The sequence below is a fragment of the Hyla sarda genome, chromosome 7 (assembly GCF_029499605.1).
Source record: "Hyla sarda isolate aHylSar1 chromosome 7, aHylSar1.hap1, whole genome shotgun sequence".
Taxonomy (NCBI): Eukaryota; Metazoa; Chordata; class Amphibia; order Anura; family Hylidae; genus Hyla; species Hyla sarda.
Genome location: NC_079195.1, coordinates 43001659 through 43021283, shown reverse-complemented (window position 1 = coordinate 43021283; position 19625 = coordinate 43001659). Strand labels below are relative to the sequence as shown.

At 43.1% G+C, this 19625-nt stretch overlaps 1 protein-coding gene across 1 annotated transcript in view; it reads right to left on the bottom strand.

Annotated features, from left to right (window-relative positions):
• Window positions 1-19625, bottom strand: part of LOC130281575 (ATP-binding cassette sub-family C member 2-like) — a 68385-nt gene that overhangs the window by 25037 nt on the left and 23723 nt on the right. The window contains exons 7-17 of the mRNA XM_056528918.1: window positions 15284-15512; window positions 13315-13481; window positions 11445-11622; window positions 8875-9129; window positions 7501-7566; window positions 7264-7401; window positions 3721-3867; window positions 2539-2623; window positions 2036-2102; window positions 1635-1761; window positions 211-387 (exon numbers count right to left, since the gene is read on the bottom strand). Coding sequence (XP_056384893.1) covers window positions 211-387; window positions 1635-1761; window positions 2036-2102; window positions 2539-2623; window positions 3721-3867; window positions 7264-7401; window positions 7501-7566; window positions 8875-9129; window positions 11445-11622; window positions 13315-13481; window positions 15284-15512 — 1636 coding nt within the window. The remainder of the gene's footprint in view (window positions 1-210; window positions 388-1634; window positions 1762-2035; window positions 2103-2538; window positions 2624-3720; window positions 3868-7263; window positions 7402-7500; window positions 7567-8874; window positions 9130-11444; window positions 11623-13314; window positions 13482-15283; window positions 15513-19625) is intronic.

Sequence of the window (19625 nt, the reverse complement as noted above, 5' to 3'; positions counted from 1 at the left end):
ATCTGCCTAAAACGTTTGCCCAGCACTATAAATACCGTGCGATATAGTAAATTAATAACAAATCATACAGCCTTATTGTAACGGCCCCAAATATAACATTCATACAGTGCATAGTAGCAAGACTGCATGCTCGTCTCTCAGGCTTAGGAATCTGATTGGAGTTGAGGCTCCTCGCTGAATCATGGTTTCGTTACTGAGTTCTAGGATCACCTTTTCTCCAATTTCTGACATATCTCCTCCAGGCAGCATCTGTAAGTCAGGAAGCAAGGCGCAGGCTTCTAGAACCCGCTGATATCTCTCCTCATCTAGAGGGGCCCCAAACAAGATGTTATCTCTCAGCGTGGCGTTCTGGATCCAGGCTTGTTGGGGAACATAGGCCAAAGAACCCTAAAAATGAATGTTTATATTACTAAGAAAAGGTTCTATTTCCTATTACTTTATACATATATTCTCAAATACAGCAAGGCGAAAATAAAAATAAACCTTTAGGTACCCAGTTAAAGAAAAAACAGGAAATCAGATACCCTTATAAAAAGGATGGGGGATAAGAAGTCTGATCACAGGGATCGTGGGGGCGTGTTGTGATGTCAAAACCACGGCAACCCAAACCCAGCGTTCTGGAAATAACTTTCAGAACGCAGGGTGCTGCATGAAGATGGGGGGGGGGGGTTCGCGGGAGCCGGTGCAAGACGTAAATATACGAAATGCGTCGTTAAGGGGTTAACCTCTTAAAAGGGTACTCCCGTGGAAAACTTTTTTTTTTTTAAATCAAGAAAGTTTGTAAATCACTTCTATTAAGAAATCTTAATCCTTCCAGTACTTTTTAGGGGCAGTATACTAAAGACAAATACAAAAGAAATGCATTTCCTCTGATGTCATGACCACAGTGCTCTCTGCTGACCTCTGATGTCCATTTTAGGAACTGTCCAGAGCAGCATATATTTGCTATGGGGATTTTCTCCTGTTTTGGTCAGCAGAGAGCACTGTGGTCAGGACATCACAGGAAATGCATTTCTTTTTTGGATGTCTCTTTAGTTTACAGCCCCTAAAAAGGATTAAGATTTTTTAATAGAAGTGATTTACAAATCTGTTTAACTTTCGGGCACCAGTTGTTTAAAAAAAAAAAAAAAAAAAAAAAAGGTTTACACGGGAGTACCCATTTAAGGACGCAGAGCGTACCTGTAGGCCATGCGCCCGGTCCCGCATCATACTGGCTCGGTCCCGGCGGCTTAACTTATTCCATCGCGTCCAATTGGCATTTGATTGCTCCAAGTCTGAGCTGTGCCAAAGTATGCAACTTTTACAAAAAGTTGCAGTTTCCTGAATCCCTGACCACTGCAAAAACTCAACTCAAAACACGACTACCGCAGCAAAAAAAAAAAAGCACGTAAATGAAAAGAAGCACAAAAAGTTACAAAAATTGCACTGCACCAAAATATTGCAACAAATTTACCCAGGAAAACCTGAGTAAAAGGCTTCATAAATACTCCCCACCAAATGTTTTTTTTTTTATTATTATTATTATTTTGTCCTGATATATAAAACGATAGAATTCAAAGAGTGTATATGTTCTTTTTCTCATAATTGTATACAGTATAATAGACAGGAGATGTAAATCACTAAATACAATGTACCTTTATATTGATGTGTCCCTCAACATGGTCCATTTCTCCAAGCATTGCAGAAACAAGAGATGATTTCCCAGACCCAACAGCACCGACTACTGCAACCAGATGACCTTCCTTGATATCCAGGTTGATGCTACGTAAAGAAGATAAGATATGTGGACCTCAGAGGTGTGGACTGACAACGTGCCCATGGCGGTGCCCACAACAACAGACCTGTCTTACTTGCTACCGGACACATAAGGGCAGTGGTCTCAAACTGTGGCCCTCCAGATGTTGCAAAACTTCAACTCCCAGCATGCCCGGACAGCCGTTGGCTGTCCGGGCATGCTGGGAGTTGAAGTTTTGCAACATCTGGAGGGCCACAGTTTGAGACCACTGCATTAGGGCAATATGCAATCTCAACTTACTTCTTCACTGCTGGAGATGTGCCCTGCTCCCAGGTAAACGTGGCATTAGAAAACTGGATAGCAGCATCTGTGAATCATAATGTATTATTATTATTATTATTATTATTACTACTACTTCTCACTTATATTGCCAACTAATGCATTATAAAATAAACTAAACCAGTATCATGCAGTATTATTGTAGCAAATAAATGATGCTCAATTAAAGGAATTTTACGGCAATTACGTTAGTCAGATCTACAGAAATAGTATAAGATCAAAACAGTGGGAACTTCGTTTGCAAGTAATGGGCTCCTATATGTCCAGCAGTAGGATTTTCAGTTAAAAGGATGTTTCTTTATTATTTCAATATCCAATGTAACAGAGCATACACACTGACGTGTTTCGGGTCTTAATGACTTTTAGTCATGGCATAAGGTCTGAATAATCAAGAGTTGGGCTGCTATTATATATTCCATATGATTGGAATAAGGGTATATGGTGGATCATTGATGTATGCTTACCAACACTAGAATCAGTGTGTATAGCAGAGGTATCTAAGTCTTCCCCTCCCAAGTATTTCTCCAGCCGGGCACAAGATACATTTGTCTGGATATTATTAAGGGATAATAGAAGACAATTATACATATAGCAGTTTGACATATTACATCTATAGTCATGTTGTTAGTGTTGAGCAGCACTTAAAGGGGTACTACGGCAAAAAACAACTTTTTCCCTATCCAAAGGATAGGGGATAAGATGTCTAATCACGGGGGTCCTGCTGCTGGAGCCTCCCATGATCCCCGATGCGGCACCCTGGTCATCTGTGCACGGAACGAACTCTGCTCCATGCCGGATGACTGACCACTGACGACCCTCCATTCATGTCTATGGGAGGAGGCGTCACGGCTACGCACCAGCTGTCACGCCCCCTCCCATAGACATGAATGGAGGGGGCATGGTGTGACGTCACGAACGTGGAAGCTCCAAGCTTCTGTATTCCAGACATACCGCTGCCAACTCTGAGATCGTGGGGGTCCCCAGCGGCGGGACCCCTGCGATCAGATATCTTATCCCCCCCCTATCCTTTGGATACGGGATGTTTTTCACTGGAGTACCCCTTTAACAACCCAAATCCAGGGGGTGCCCATAGTCAATTAGTGAAGTGATATGTATACTGCATATTCTGCATAGGGCTATGTTCACATGGGGGAAATTTACTGATTTTGCTCAAATTTAGTGATTCCGTTCTGCATAGCTTGCTGCTGAATTTTTCCAGTTTTACCGAATTTGAGTGGAATTTTGGCAGAACACAGAATTCTAACAAAATTCAAAGCCCTGTTGACTCTAATGGGATTCCGCTGGGAATTCTGCAAAATTTAAAGACAGGTTCAATGTTTTTGCAGAATTTATAGATTTATCAAAACCTGCCCAGAGGAAAGTTGCCCACTTGCCCATAGCAACCAATCAGATCGCTTCTTTCGTTTTTTAAAAAGGCCTCTGCAAAATTTAAGAAGCGATCTGATTGGTTGCTATGGGCAACTAGGCAACTTTTCCTTTGCACAGATTTTGATAAATCTCCCCCAATGTGCAGTAAATTTTGAAGACTTTTCTAGTGGAATTTTTCCCAGCAGATTCCGTTAGTAAATTCTGCTGTGTAAACATAGCCTTAGAAGGTAGATGCATATCGGAGCTCTTTTACTTACCTGGACCATATAAGAAATAAGCATGGGCAGCATGGAGAGGGGGAAGCTCAGGTTGTTAAACAGAGAGATGGAAGTGAAGGCTATTTCTGCATTCAGCACATTGTTTGGATCAACCACAACATAGACAGCAAAACTTGCAACCGACACCTGGAAGAATAAGAACTGCACTGTTATCCAACAAGAAGGCTGGGATGGGGGATGAAATACCAAGCACCATAATCAGAGACCATTTTAATGTTTGCCATGGGGCCCTCTCTTTTATATATATACTGCACTACTCTTGATGTGTATATGACATGAATATGTATTAGATCCATATGGTGATGTTAGTTTGATTATTAGATCCAGGGTCAGATTTGGAAGAGTATAGATACAAAAGTAGTCTGCATTACACCAAGGTGGAACTGGAATCTGTGATTCAGCTCAAGGCATCATGGGAGGGACATTCAGAATGAAATATTTCATCAGTTTTTAACAAATCTTTACAACCAAACTTTTCATTCTACCCTCATATAATCTTGAGTGATACCATTACACTTGTGAAAGTATAAACTTGACATTTAAAGGGGTGCTCCGGTGGAAAACTTTTTTCTTTTCTTTAATCAACTGGTGCCAGAAAGTTAAACAGATTTGTAAATTGCCTCTGTTAAAAAATCTTAATCCTTCCAGTACTTATTAGCTGCTGAATACTACAGAGGAATTTCTTTTCTTTTTGGAGCACAGAGCTGTCTGCTGACATCATGACCACAGTGCTCTCTGCTGACATCATGACCACAGTGCTCTCTGCTGACATCATGACCACAGTGCTCTCTGCTGACATCTCTGTCCATTTTAAGAACTGTCCAGAGTAGGAGAAAATCCCCATAGCAAACATGTGCTGCTCTGGACATTTCCCCTTTAATCTCTTTAATAGCCATAACTCTTAGAATTTTCCACCATATGAGGCTTGTTTCATGCAGGACCAATTCTACTTTGTAATAACATCCCTCATTTTACCACAAAATCTACAGCAAAGCCAAGAAAAAAATATCTGTGGGGGAAAAAAATGCAAGTTTTTCTTTCAATAAATGTAAAATGAATATGCTTAAAATTTACCTATTCTGACCCCTAAAATTTTTGTTTAGATAGTACGTTGTGATAGCTTTTTATTCATTTATTTTTTTTGATGAAGGGACTAAATATGAGCAATTCTGGCATTTGGTGTTTTTTAAAGTTCCCGATGTTTACCGTGCAGGGTCATAACATAGTAACATAGTTCATAAGGTTGAGAAAACACCAGAGTCCATCAAGTTCAACCTATAACCCTAATGAGTCCCTACTGAGTTGATCCAGAGGAAGGCAAAAAACCCTCATACTAGAGGTAAAAATTCCTTCCCGACTCCGAATATGGCATCAGAATAAATCCCTGGATCAACCTTCTGTCCCTATAAATCTAGAATACATAACCAGCAATGTTATTACTCTCCAAAAATGCATCCAGACCCCTTTTGGACTCTTTTACAGAGTTCACCATGACACCTCCTCAGGAAGAAAATCCCACAGTCTCACTGCTCTTACAGTAAAGAATCCTGTCTGTGCTGGTGTAGAAACCTTCTTTCCTCAAGACTAGTGTGGAGCGCGAATATTTTAAATGCTAATTTTTACCACAAATATCAGCTATTCACGATTTTGCAAATATTTAGAATATAGTAATATATATATTTGTAATAACGAATGTTCTTTTTTTTTATGCGGATTTATGCGAATATCAGCACTTCCAGACTGGACACTGATCCCTCCCTTCTTTTAGGTGAAAGCTATAATTGCGCATGCGCACTATGCGAATTTCATTACGAATTTTTGCATGGTAAAAAAAAAAAAAGAGTGAACCAACATAGCGAATGCGAATTTCACGAACATAGGACGAACATTTATCCATATATTTGCGAAATTTGGCAAATTTGAATATGACCCTGCCACTCATCACTACTCAAGACGTAGGGGATGCCCCCTTGTTATAGATGCAGTCCTGGATATAAAAAGATCATGGGAGAGATCTCTGTACTGTCCCCTGATATATTTATATACATAAGCATTATATTTCAATAGTTCATAAAATTCTGCATGCAGAGATATCAAATATGTAAAATGAAAAATTGGGTTGATTAAAATTTTTATTAGGAGAGGGGCTTATTTAAATATATTTTTTAAACTTGTTTTATTATTTATACTTTTAAAATATTTACACATTTTTTAGGTCTCCATAGAGTACTACTACATGCAGTCTGTCGATTGCTAACACTGTTCAATGATATGCGACATTACAGCATTGAATAGTATTATCGGCGCTCTGCTTATAAAGCCTGCCGAGACAGACTCTATAATCAGAGCGACGAGTGGATGGTACAGAGGAGTGTAAGAGACCTTTGGCTACCTCAGTTCCCTAACCAACCAGCACGTGTATTTTAGCACTTTTAGATGCCATGATAGACTTTGATTGTGGCATCTGAAGGGTTAATGATGTCTAGCATTAGCGGTGAATCCCGGCTGCCGACAGATCGTGAGCATGCTTCATACACCCAAAGCGCAACAGGGCACACGTGTCATGCAGGGGTTAAAGAAAACCTTTGGCTTCTTGTGACCTACCTAAATACTTGAATTCCCCATAAAATAGCAGTTCTGGAGCAACTTTTTCTTAAACCTTGTGTTGTAATGTCCCTATGTTATTCCTCCTAGAAATTTATGACTAAATAGCCAACTAGGTGTTACCAGTCGGGGGCGTGTCCCTATACTTCCTGACACTATCCAATAAAAGCTGACAATGCCAGACAGGACAGGGATGGTAACACCCAGTTGGCTATTTATTCATGTTTACAGCAAGTGTCCAGTTTAGACTTTACATGGTTTTCAGAAAATTGTCAATCTATCGTTAAGGCATTATAAGTCATATTTTTCCAAATTCTCTCTTTCCCCTTAAACAACTATGGCAGTTTTTCCCAACCAGGATGGCTGGTGGCACCCTGTTTTGGAAACACTGATCTAAAGAGTTACATGGAAGAAAGCGGACATGCTTTTCTATTCTAATACAACCCCTTCAGTTCTTTATTCATCTGTCTATGTATAGAAATGACAACTCAAGACTATAACATAGGATGTGCCATGTTATACCTGGAAACAGGCCTGGTGCAAAAAATGTTGCCACCCTAGGCGAAAGCTAATTTTGCTGCCCCTTAACCCCACCCATTGGCTCCTCCCAATGTATGGAGGCGCGCGCGATGTCAGGATATTGAACGGACCTGACCTTGGGGATCGCCCCTGTCTGCCTCAGAGGTGGTGCTGTGCTCCTCCAGCAGGCTGAAAGATGCCGATTATTATAGTACAGGTGGGGGTAGCCTGGCAAGGTTTTGCTGAATGGGCAGGTGCTTTGGATGGGCGAGTGCTTCGGATGCTGGCTAACATTATTGCAGTAGGCAGAGCGGCGCCACTATCAAGAGGGCGCTCTAGGCGGCTGCCTATTTTGCCTGTAGGCAGAGCCGCCCCTGCCTGGAAATACCAGGTTCTTACCAGGAATGGGGCACAGCTGAATACAAACACGGACACAGAGAACAGATAGGCAAAGTGTAGCATGTCCTTCAGCTCCTTCTCACGGATTTCCTGCACCTGTTTCTCAAATGAAGGTTCCCACGCGTACAACTTCAAGATCTAGAACAAGACACGTGGTGTAAAGTAAATATGACAGCTATGATGGAGGAGGGCAAATACAGACATAAAGCAGTGAAATATATATAGCCCAATCCTTACCTTTATGCCATTCAGAATTTCATTCATAATTTTCAGCCGTTTATCTTTGTTTTCCATGTTTTTCATCTGCAAAACACAATATTTTGACTCCATGCGTCATAGTAGAAGCCATAGAACCAACTACTGGTCTCCTTCTCAACGCAAGAACAGGCCCCGGTCTCCCAACCTACTTTTGAGATGTAATCTCAAGGATAGAATGTTCAGACACGCCTTACCTCTTAAAATTTAGATAAACCCCTTACCTAATGACGTTGAATGTATGCCAGTGCCAACCACAGTATCCCCATGACAGTAACAGCCATAGTGCTCCCATAAAATGGACAGCTACAGTGCCCTCCAAACTTCTGACAGCCACAGTGCCCCCTTAGGGTAGGATTACATGGAGTGCATGTGCAGCATATTTCACGCTGTGGATGCGCCAACGACAGTCACAAGAGCAAGCTCCCTGCTTCGGCATGGTAGCTCTGTGTGTCAGCTTGTGACTGCCGTCGGAAAATCGGCTGATAAGAATGGACACACAGAACTACCCAGCCACGGCAGGGAACTCGCTCTTGTGACTAACATATACGCTGTGGAATGTGCTCTATGTTACCCCACCCTTAAAGGGGATCTGTCATCAGTATCACCTGCACTAAATTACCACTGCCAAATCCGTGGCTCTGTTTGTCCATTATCCTTCTTTTCTGTATATGCAAATCTCCATACTTGGTGCGTGGTGGGTGTTCCCAAGCCCCCCTGTGCATGGTGATGTTACCACTGCATCATCCTCTGTCTGCCCAGCTAATGAATATGCATTACAATGCATGCATCATAACCGCAGCCATGTTAGACTGTGGATGCGGCGGATGCGCAGAAGTGGATAGGAGTGAGCAGACAGATGGAGTTCTATGAACATTCATTAGCCAGGCAGATGCAGGAAGAAGCAGTGATGACATCACCGTTCACAGGTTGGGGGGGGGGGGATGAATTGGGGAACGCCCTCTGAGCACCAAGTCTGGTGATTTGCATATATCGTAAAAAAAATAATAGGATCAATCAATGACGAATGGAGCCACAGATCTGATGGTGGTAAGTATCATGGGTATCATCAACACTACAAGCCTGTACCAACAAGTTAGTGCAGGTGATACTAATGACAGATTCACTTTGAAGTGCCAGCCACAATTACCCTTCTTTTATCTGGGGCTCTATTAGTGATCCAATGATGGCAGCAGGGATCCGTGTTTGTCCTCATTGTTTGATCAGCAGCCTGCTCACATTCTCCAACATTAGCAATGGACATGCCAAATCGAAGGTTATGCCACCGCTCTACCTGGCACCAGTTTTGTGCAATTAGTGCGTGCCCAGTAGATTGGCAGAAGCTGAGAGTCTCACCTGGAATGACTCTGATTTAGTAGCCAGGACGGCATTGAATGGTATCAAGAGGATCATCACTCCAAGTCCTGCCAGGACGGATGGTCCCAGCTCTGTCCAAAGGAATACCACAGAAATAGCGATCTGCAGCGGTGATGACCAGATGAGATGAATGTAGCTTGCCAGATCCATGAATTTCTGTGCATCCGCTGACATCAGGTTTACAGTTTCTCCCACTGTTGACTCTTTCCGGGTGGCATTGGAGACAGTCAGTGCCTAAAGGGATAAAGAAAACCATAACAATACATATTTTCAACATACAATGGTCTTTTCCAGATAATTGTAAAGTGAACATACTTAACATACAATGTTAAGGACAGTCCAGATCTGCAAAACGTGTCAGTGGCTGGAAGATCTGACAAATCCGAATGGGCATTTCACAGGTAAAACATCTGTATTACTCAAATGCATGCACCAACTGTACAGTACAGGTAGGTACTATATGTTCTGTACTACTCTTTACCTATGTGGTGGCTAATGGTGTGGAGTGAATTGACAGGGTGTTGTGATTGGAATAATGACGCCAGGGTAGTATTAACCTCCGCATGCCATGGATAAGCAGCATCATGGGCCAAGCACTGAGGCAATAAAGACCACCAATGCAGGGTCACAGAAACTACTTTTTACTGAATATTCTTGCAGGCAGATGTTACAGTCCACACAATTATAACAGCAATCTTTGTAGTGAAATAACTGGGGTAAAGTTTCAAAGGATGTCTCTTTAGATCACTGGGCACTCTGAGACTTGGAGTGGTGGTGCAGCTGTGATGACTTAACTGACTTGACTGGTCTTTAGACTGGCTTGGGAGACAACTTACACAGACTTGGGTACTCCCCGCTACATCCACGAATTTGCTTACTGCCAGTGGTGAACTTTGACTTTTGCACCCGAGCCTCCTGAGGCTTTCACTCTCGTTATCCTTGACTTGCGCTATGGGGCCCTTTTGGTGATATGGAGACTTCTCCCCACAACTACACTTTGACAGACTTTACCTAGATGGCAGGATGCTAGCGTTTAGGTGTAGCTGCCTGACACTTGACTTCTCAGACTCCACTGACGTGAGCGCTGCATAGACTCTCCTCTCTCCACACAGTAGACTCAACTTCTTTCTTTCTCCTCACAACCACTACTCCTGTCTTCAGGGAACAGCAGAGATGCTTCATCTAGCTCTGACTGAGCTATACTATCTACTCCTCACTAACTGACGGTCTAGACATACCAGGGGGCTAAGACTAATGACTCTAATGGCCACAGTGATCACAGGAAACCTCTACAACCTTTCTCTTAAAGGCACAATATAGACAAAATAAACAACCTACATTGGCATAAAACATTAAATACAAAATTAAACAACAAATTCCCTGGAGCTGTGGGTCAAACCAGATCCCTGAGGCAACATCTACCTGACAGGGCAAGCAGTGTAACATGTTCTGTACCAGGTCACCACACCTATGCCAGTGTTAGCTGCTCCTTTAGACACCAGGTGAGGGCGGCTCCATGTTACTTTTTTGGGACACTGTGTGACACTGTACAGGACCCTGAAGAAGCTCCTGTCCTCTACACATACTGTGATTTACAGCTCCCAGCAGATCGTTCTTACTTTTATATATAAGGACTTGCTTCATGTGTATTAGTTATTTAATTATTTACTTTAATCCTCACTTTTTTATTTATTGGATGACATTTTGGGTGATTAAAACCAATTACAATTGTTTCATAGAGTTATGGTTCCAATATACAATGGTTTAAACTTACAATGGTCGTCCCTGAACCAATTGCTATCGTAACCTTAGGGACCACTGTATAGTGTCCAACAAAGAGATATGTCCTTGATAGAATACTATTACTGCTTAGATTACTGTTTTCATCATTACATACAAAGATTAAAGCAGGGGGGGGGGTACACATTTCGTTGCACATGGGCTTATTGTGATCACAATACAACCTCAATATTTCCTAAAGAAAACACAGGCCCCATTTGTAGTGCACCCTATTGCGCATACTTTTACCCCCTGTCTTAGACCCAATTAACCCAGGATAAAATGAGACTTGAAATCAGAACTTGAAATGGAACGATGCCGAAACGCACCGCCAAACTCTGGACTGGGTGAGCCTAAGAGTTTTTCTTTATCTTTAATATGATGCACTACTTTACAATTTGTCTGACAATTTGAGGGTATCCTGGCACCCAATTGGTACCCTCCTTTTTGGCGCGAGTAGGGTTGGTCTATTTTAGGTTTATTTAGGTTGATTTGTTTTGGTCCTGGCGGTCTTACAAATATATGTTTTGGGGGCCAAACATTTTTATATGGCATAAATAAAGGTTACATTTGATATAGCGTCCAAAGTTAGAGATGACCTTGGATGCCCACTCCGTCAGTGTCTCACAACTAGGGTGCCTTTGGCTGTCTGGGAATGCTGGGAGTTGTAGTTTTGCAATAGCTGGAGGCACCCTGGTTGGGAAACACTGTACTAAATTATTTACCACAATTCATGTACACTTTGTAAACATTACACCATGTATACTCACTTTTTTGTACACCGCAGCTGTCAGTGCCGTACGGACTCTCATTCCCAAAACAAAGCAGTCCTGGAAATATTTCTGCAGACAGAGCGACTGGATTAAAGCTGTCACGAGCAGCAAGATGGCGTAAAAAAATCCCTTCCATTGATACTCGGCAGGGTTGGATGTAAACGAGACCATCGCTCTGCAAAACAGCAACAAGATACATAATATTCATAGCTTTACCTAAACATAAGAAAGGTTCTCAGCTCTAAAATCAGATTGATACCCAAGATGATCAGCTGATTAAAGAGGCTTAACGTGTACCTGTCATATCACAAAAGAAACTAATGCTTCTATATGCTACTCACTAGATCATGCAGATTTTTTACATGTCTTTTTTATGTGTCTAGCTTCTGTATTTGGCTCACTAATCCCTCTGTTCCACTGCTCACTTATTCTGACATCCACTGCTCAGAAAGAGGCATGTCCTAGGAAAGCACTGAGCCCCCCCTCACTTACCATGCATTTAGTTCCTCCCTGAGTCTGCTGTACTGTGCTGGGTCTCTTTGTCAAATCACAGCAGATTGCTCTGTAACCCCCATCTCTGTGTTTTCAGACAGGAGTCTGATGGACAGGACAGGAGTGAGCATAAAGGAGTGCTAGTCCCGCCCTCACTTCCTTTGTTGCCACCTGTGCTGCAGCTGGGACAAAGATGATGCTGCAGCCTGACAGGGTTATGTTTTGGATGGTATGGGGACCCCTAGTGGTTTTTATTATAAGCCAGCATTTCAATAAAAATGTGCTCATTTAAAAAAAAAAGTATATTACAAAGGTTAATGTTTTGCCAAGATGTACAACATATAATTTTTTTATTTTTTAAAATTTTGACAGTACCAACCCTTAAAGCAAGTGCCATGTTCCCTTCATTGTTCACATGGCACAGCTCTGTACTTATCATAGTGGCTGTGTCTGGTATTGCAGCTTGGAACTGAACTGCAGTGAGCTTTATCAATATATTCTGAGAACCTTAAAGGGGTACTCCGGTGCTTAGACATCTTATCCCTTATCCAAAGGATAGGAGATAAGATGCCTGACCACGGGAGTCCCGCTGCTGGGGACCCCCGGGATCTTGCATGCGGCACCCCGTTTGTAATCAGTCCCCGGAGTGTGTTCGCTCCGGGTCTGATTACGGGCAATCACAGGGCGGGCGGCGTGTGACGTCACGCCTGTGCCCCCGTGTGACGTCACGTTCCGCCCCTCAATGCAAGCCTATGGGAGGGGGCGTGACAGCGTGGTGATATCAAATTTGTATCCTTCTGACTAACTCAATGTTTCCAAACTAGTTTGCCTCCAGCTGTTGCAAAACTACAACTTCCAGCATGCCTGGACAGCCAAAGCCAAAGCTGTCCAGCTGTCCGGGCATGCTAGGAGTTGTAGTTTTGCAACAGCTGGGAGCACACTGTTGAGGAAACGCTGGTCTAACCGCTAGGATTGACCTTGACAAGCAGTGGTTTAAACTGCCAGGATCTGAGCTAGCTCAGATCTCAGCCCTTGCAGCCGGTTGTTAACTTTCAGCAGATTGTTGGAGTCTGGGTGTTCAGACCTCCACCGATTGTAAGAACAAAGTGGTAGAAGCACGCAGCTAAGTGCTTCACTCCGTGGCTCGGTGGTCTTCCCATTTCAGTTCAGTAGACAGGCTCCCTAGACTTACAATGGAGCCGCCTCCTGTAGCTAGACAGAGATCTAATGAGTCAGGGAGAGAAGTCCTTAGCAAAATGCTTCTCTCTGCTCATTCTAGTGATCAAAGGGGGTCTTAACGCAGGGATTTTCACCAATCAAAACTTTCGATATGTCTCTTTGGCATGGGACAAGTGAAAGTAAAAACAAATCTTACTTCAAGATCTGGGGGCTGACAAACAGTAGGAGGTCTTGGATGAGCTTAAAGAAAGCCGATCGTAGTAGGAGACCTGAGTTTGACTTAATTAGGGTCTTATAGAGCCAGGACTTGGGGTAATCTTTAGATGTTCCAGATATAGACTCCTTCTTTTTCTTCTTTTCTTCCTACAGAGGAACAAAAAAAAAAAGAATTTAGATAATGATGCTGAAAAGTGAAATTTAAAGGAGAAGTCTCATTGCAAAAAAAAACATTCTATAATACCCAGGCTGCCTTAAAATAAAACAATAAACAGGACTCACCTGCCTCCACTCCCCAGGTGTCCCGGTATCTCGCTCCATTCCTCCACCGGCGTCTTCTTCCTGGGCCGGCTGTGGTCAGAAATGCATTGAGCCATGGCATTGGTCATCTAGGAGCAGTGCATCACACTGACACTCAGCCTATCCCTGGCCGAGGCAGGACATCGCTGTGGCCGGCAATTTACTGACAGGCATTGTGATGTGCTGACCACAGCCGAAACAAGAAGAAGACGCCAGCGGGGGAGTGGAGCGAGATACCGGGAGAGCAGAGGCAGATGAGTCCTCTTTATTGTTTTATTTTAAGGCAGCCCAGGCATTATAGAATTTTCTTCTTCTTTAAGGGTTACTTTAAAGGTAGATATAAATAGCTGCAGGGGTGGGGAATGTGCTGTTTACATAATTTTGTATATAATGATGATATATGTACATAGATCCTGATGGTTAATGTAGTATCCCACTCCTTGGTTTTTAATCAGCTTTAAATTGTCGGACATGGAACTCCAACACCAGCATTCTATTGTCATTTTACAATTATATTATAGTTCCTATACCGCTTTTCACTGCAATGTCTATGTAAAAGCAATGAATGCTGTATCTAGTATTGTACTCTAGAGGTTAAAATGTAAAATGAGTACATAATGGTAGCTGGGAGGAGGATATCCTTCTCAGAGAGCAGAGGTGTAGTGAGAAATAGGTAAAGGAGTTTGACTCGTAGAGTACAGTTGTGTAGGACACAGTTTGTAAAGCCTTGAGTCACACATGGGCCTAAACCCAGCAAATATTACCAGTCCTATCCAAGGGCTTTCTAATGACAAGTATTGTTCAGAATATAATTCAAGTCCAAGTGGTTATGAGAATCTTACTACTAGTAAGCAAGGGTTATATTGTAGATACAAGAGCCTAGTTGCAATCCAGGACCTGTGGGCTTCTAGCCGGGCCTAGTCAATTGAGTTTGGCTAAGAAAACTATAAATGTCTGTCTACACCCCACAGTTGGGAACTGAAGAAAAGTCAAGGAACTACAAGTAACAGAAGAATTGCACCAAGAGTTACTCATTGAAACAGTTTGTGCCCTTTGAGAGAATATAACTTCTTAGGACTGTGAGTGGCCTTACCCTTTCCTTTGTGGCCGAGCAAAGACAGAACAAGAGGATGATGAACACCGGGTTGTTCCTGTGCTCTAGTCAGACAAGTCATGTGTTACCTTTTAAAATTTGGATTGTATTTTGTACAAGAGTTAAGATTGTCTGTGAAAACACCTGTTGTTATCATCACTTGGTCAAGTAGACGTAAAAAAAAGAGATTATTGTTCAATTAACTTTATGTTGTCTGCTTTCTCTTTATGCTTACTCTTACTCTAACTCTACTACCCTACACACCACTCTGCACAATCGCAACAGACCCGAAACAGCCCGCCACTGAGGACAGGGAGCCCTGTGGGATCCCTTCGTGCTCGTGATGCAGTAAAACACAAACAAGACACCAATACATTATGAACTGTTGACAGTTCTGCATTGCCCAGCCTGCCCGCAGGTCTCATTCTACTAAAGTCAAGTGGCGTCCCATCGTTTTGTTCAGCTACATCCTGCTCCTATGCTACATAACATCTATTAACTCTTTATAAACAATTTCTCACACCAATCCAGTACATTTAAAAAACATGGCAGTTACCTCAACTAGTATGTCCTGACTTTGTGTTTTGCTCAGCCCATTCATTTCAATGGCGCTGTCCTTCCGTTTCCTCTTATTTCTGCGTTTCTCCAGCTCTTTCCTTGCCTTAGCCACTCCTGTCTTCATTGTTTTCTCGAAATCCTCATAGATATCTTTGGTCTGATCATCTTTGTTCAATTCCCAGAGATCCTCCATGACTAAAGGTCTCCTGTATCCCTTAACAACAATGCTGCCAGAAAAAATATGTTATTGGAAAGATGAAGCGCAAAATAAAGTGAGGGTGCAACAATAATGGGGCGCACCCAAGTAGACATTATAGCGTATTTATTGTATACTTTTGTCATTATTCTTTATGGCTCCAGTGCATCTATAATAAAAGATAAGCACATTTTCAAAACATATTAATAAAAATAAACTCCTACTGTTTTTGTATACAGTTTTTATGCAATCAAATGCTTCTACACTGCTCAAAAAAAATAAAGGGAACACTTAAACAACACAATGTAACTCCAAGTCAATCACACTTCTGTGAAATCACACTGTCTACTCAGGAAGCAACACTGATTGACAATCAATTTCACATGCTGTTGTGCAAATGAAACAGACAACAGGTGGAAATTATAGGCAATTTGCAAGACACCCCCAATAAAGGAGTGGTTCTGCAGGTGGTGACCACAGACCACTCCTCAGTTCCTATGCTTCCTGGCTGATGTTTTGGTCACTTTTGAATGCTGGCGGTGCTTTCACTCTAGTGGTAGCATGAGATGAAGTCTACAACCCATACAAGGGGCTCAGGTAGTGCAGCTCATCCAGGATGACACATCAATGCGAGCTGTGGCAAGAAGGTCTGCTGTGTCTGTCAGCGTAGTGTCCAGAGCATGGAGGCGCTACCAGGAGACAGGCCAGTACAACAGGAGACATGGAGGAGGCCGTAGGAGGGCAACAACCCAGCAGCAGGGCCGCTACCACCGCGTTTGTGCAAGGAGAAGCAGGAGGAGCACTTCCAGAGCCCTGCAAAATGACCTCCAGCAGGCCACAAAAATTCACATGTGTCCACTCAAATGGTCAGAAACAGACTCCATGAGGGTGGTATGAGGGCCCAACATCAACAGGTGGGGGTTGTGCTTAAAGCCCAACACCGTGCAGAACATTTGGCATTTTCCAGAGAACACCAAGATTGGCAAATTCGCCACTGGCACCCTGAGCTCTTCACAGATTAAAGCAGGTTCACCCTGAGCAGATGTGACAGACATGACAGAGTCTGGAGACGCTGTGGAGAACGTTCTGCTACCTGCAACATCCTCCAGCAAGACCGGTTTGCTAGACCTCATGTGGCTGGAGTGTGCCAGCAGTTCCTGCAAGAGGAAGGCATTAATGCTATGGACTGGCCCACTCGTTCCCCAGACCTGAATCCGATTGAGTACATCTGGGACATCATGTCTCACTCCATCCACCAACACCAGCCTGTCCAGGATTTGGCGGATGCTTTAGTCCAGGTCTGGGAGGACATCCCTCAGGAGACCATCCTCCACCTCATCAGGAGCATGCCCAGGTGTTGTAGGGAGGTCATACGGGCACGTGGAGGCCACACATACTACTGAGCCTCATTTTGACTTTTTTTAAGGACATTACATCAAAGTTGGATCAGCCTGTAGTGTGGTTTTCCACTTAGATTTTGACTTTGACTCCATATCCAGACCTCCATGGGTTGATACATTTGATTTCCATTGATAATTTTTGTGTGATTTTGTTGTCAGCGCATTCAACTATGTAAAGAGGAAAGTATTTCATGCGATTAGTTCATTCATTCAGATCTAGGATGTGTTATCTTAGTGTCCCCTATTTATTGAGCAGTGTATATGTTACAAATTAGAACAAGGCAGAAAGCATTGTATATGCAAAATGGATGTTGCCAGAATCATGTCTGCACTGTCTGTCTAAGGCTGGGTTCACACTACGTTTTGTCCCATACGGGAGCGCATACGGCAGGAGGGAGCTAAAAACTCGCGCTCCCGTATGTGACCGTATGCGCTCCCGTATGTCATTCATTTCAATGAGCCGAACGGAGTGAAACGTTCGGTCCGGTCAGCTCATTTTTGCGCCGTATGCGCTTTTACAACCGGACCTAAAACCGTGGTTGACCACAGTTTTAGGTCCGGTTGTAAAAGCGCATACGGCGCAAAAATGAGCCGACCGGACCGAACGTTTCACTCCGGTCGGCTCATTGAAATGAATGACATACGGGAGCGCATACGGTCACATACGGGAGCGCGAGCTTTTAGCTCCCTCCTGCCGTATGCGCTCCCGTATGGGACAAAACGTAGTGTGAACCCAGCCTAAACCTGATGCTTTTAAATTGACTTATTCCCCAGATTTATGTTGCACTATGCTTAGTAAAATGGTGTTTTACTTTTTAGGGCCCTTAGATGTCATAAAATTTCTGTTAAACACTGCGGACTACATAGTGAGTGCACACTAAAGCCCATAGCAACCAATCAGATCACTTCTTTCATTTTTGTAAAGGCCTGTGAAAAATCAAAGAAGCGATCTGATTGGTTGCTATGGGAAACTCAGCAACTTTTGCTCTAGACAGGTTTTGATAAATCTCATCCAGAATCTCTCTCTCTCTCTCTTTCTCTCTCTCTCTCTCTCTCTCTCTCTCTCTCTCTCTCTCTCTCTCTCTCTCTCTCTCTCTCTCTATATATATATATATATATACATTGTAATTTTTTTAAGAAAAGCAGGAATTGTGAGTGCCGCTAAATACTTCTTCCTCTTCTAATCTAGAATACAACCCTGTGTTACTATGTGTTACTCCTTTCCAATTAAACCTTCTTTAGGCTAATCTCTACTATAGACTGTGTGAAGTCCCAGTACGGTATGATGTGGCCTTGTACTGTCCTTCTGCCCTGTCAGGCAGAGTCCCTGCATGTCCTCAGGGTCCCCCTGCAGAGGTATCCCCCCATGTATATAGGTTGTGTATTATGTGTGTAATATGCCTTTAATATTTGTACCACATGATTGTTACCCAGAGGGCTCCAGTGACCAGGTGACCCCCCAAGTGACCTATGTGCTCCTTGCACAGCCCCCTATATAACTAGCTGAGGGGCTGCAATCTCTCTCTTTCTCCTCCTAAGGTCAAGTTGTTCCAGTGTCTGTGTCCAGAGCCTAAAGTCCTGCAGCCACAAGTCGGTCATCAGTAAGTCAAGTCATCTTGTTGTCAGTCACCATATCTGTCAAGTCCATCTGAAGTCACCGTGGCCTGCACTAAAGTCAGTCTAACTACTGCAAGTCCCAGCAAAGCTGTGAGGTCCCCCTGTGTCACTGGTCACCTCCCTGGGATATTTGGCTGTACTGCAAAGACTAGATCACCTGTCTTGCCTCAGTAAAGCTGCCGTTATCCTTAATCTGGCGTTGGTGCCTAACCAAGGATCAGCGGTATTACCTTCGGGTGGTTATGGCTAAACCACGCCCTGGCATCATGACAAGAAGGGGTTAATACCATCTGCCCCTTGGGCCATAACATCTGCCCTGCATCTACCCTGCATTTGCACCCCAACACCACAACTGGAAAAGAGGGGAGCAGATGAAAGGGAGAACATGGTCTGTAGTCTGTAATCATGGAAACATATAGGTCAGCCATCAATCCCCTCTCTAGCTGGGAGGAGGATGTCCTGTCTAGAGAAGAGGGGTGTTGTGAGTTACCGGTAGAATAGTGAGTCTCATGGAGTCCAGTTGTGCACAGACTGCAAAGCCTTGGGTCACAGGGGCCTAAATGCCAGCAAAAATAGCTAAATACCCAAAGATTACCAGTCCTATAAGAATCTAGATACAAGAGCATAGTTGTAATCCAGGACCTGTGAGCTTCTGGCCGGGCCTGGTCAATTGAGAGTGGCGAACAGGAGTCAAATGTCTGTCTACACCCCATACTAAGAAACTGTAGAAAAGGGTTTAATTCCAACCATTTTCAGGCTAACCTTAACTGTAGACAAGAGGAAAAGAGGGGGCAGATGAAAGAGAGTAACATGGTATGTAGTCTGTAATATGGTATGTAGTCTGCAGTCAGTCCACATATGAGCTGTATACACAAACCATCTATTTACATTTAAGAAATATTTTCAGTATTTTCCAATCATTTAGCTATGACTATTATTGCAGCTTATTCCTCATTATTTTCCATATGGCTTTTTTCTTACTGAAGATACTAGAGGTGGGATTGGACAAATCTTGCAAGTACTGCACATAAATAGAGATGAGTGAATTTTTGAAAAATTCGATTTGGCTGATTTGCCGAAATTTCCCCCAAAATTTGGTTCGGTCCGAATTTATTCGCGGCAAATCG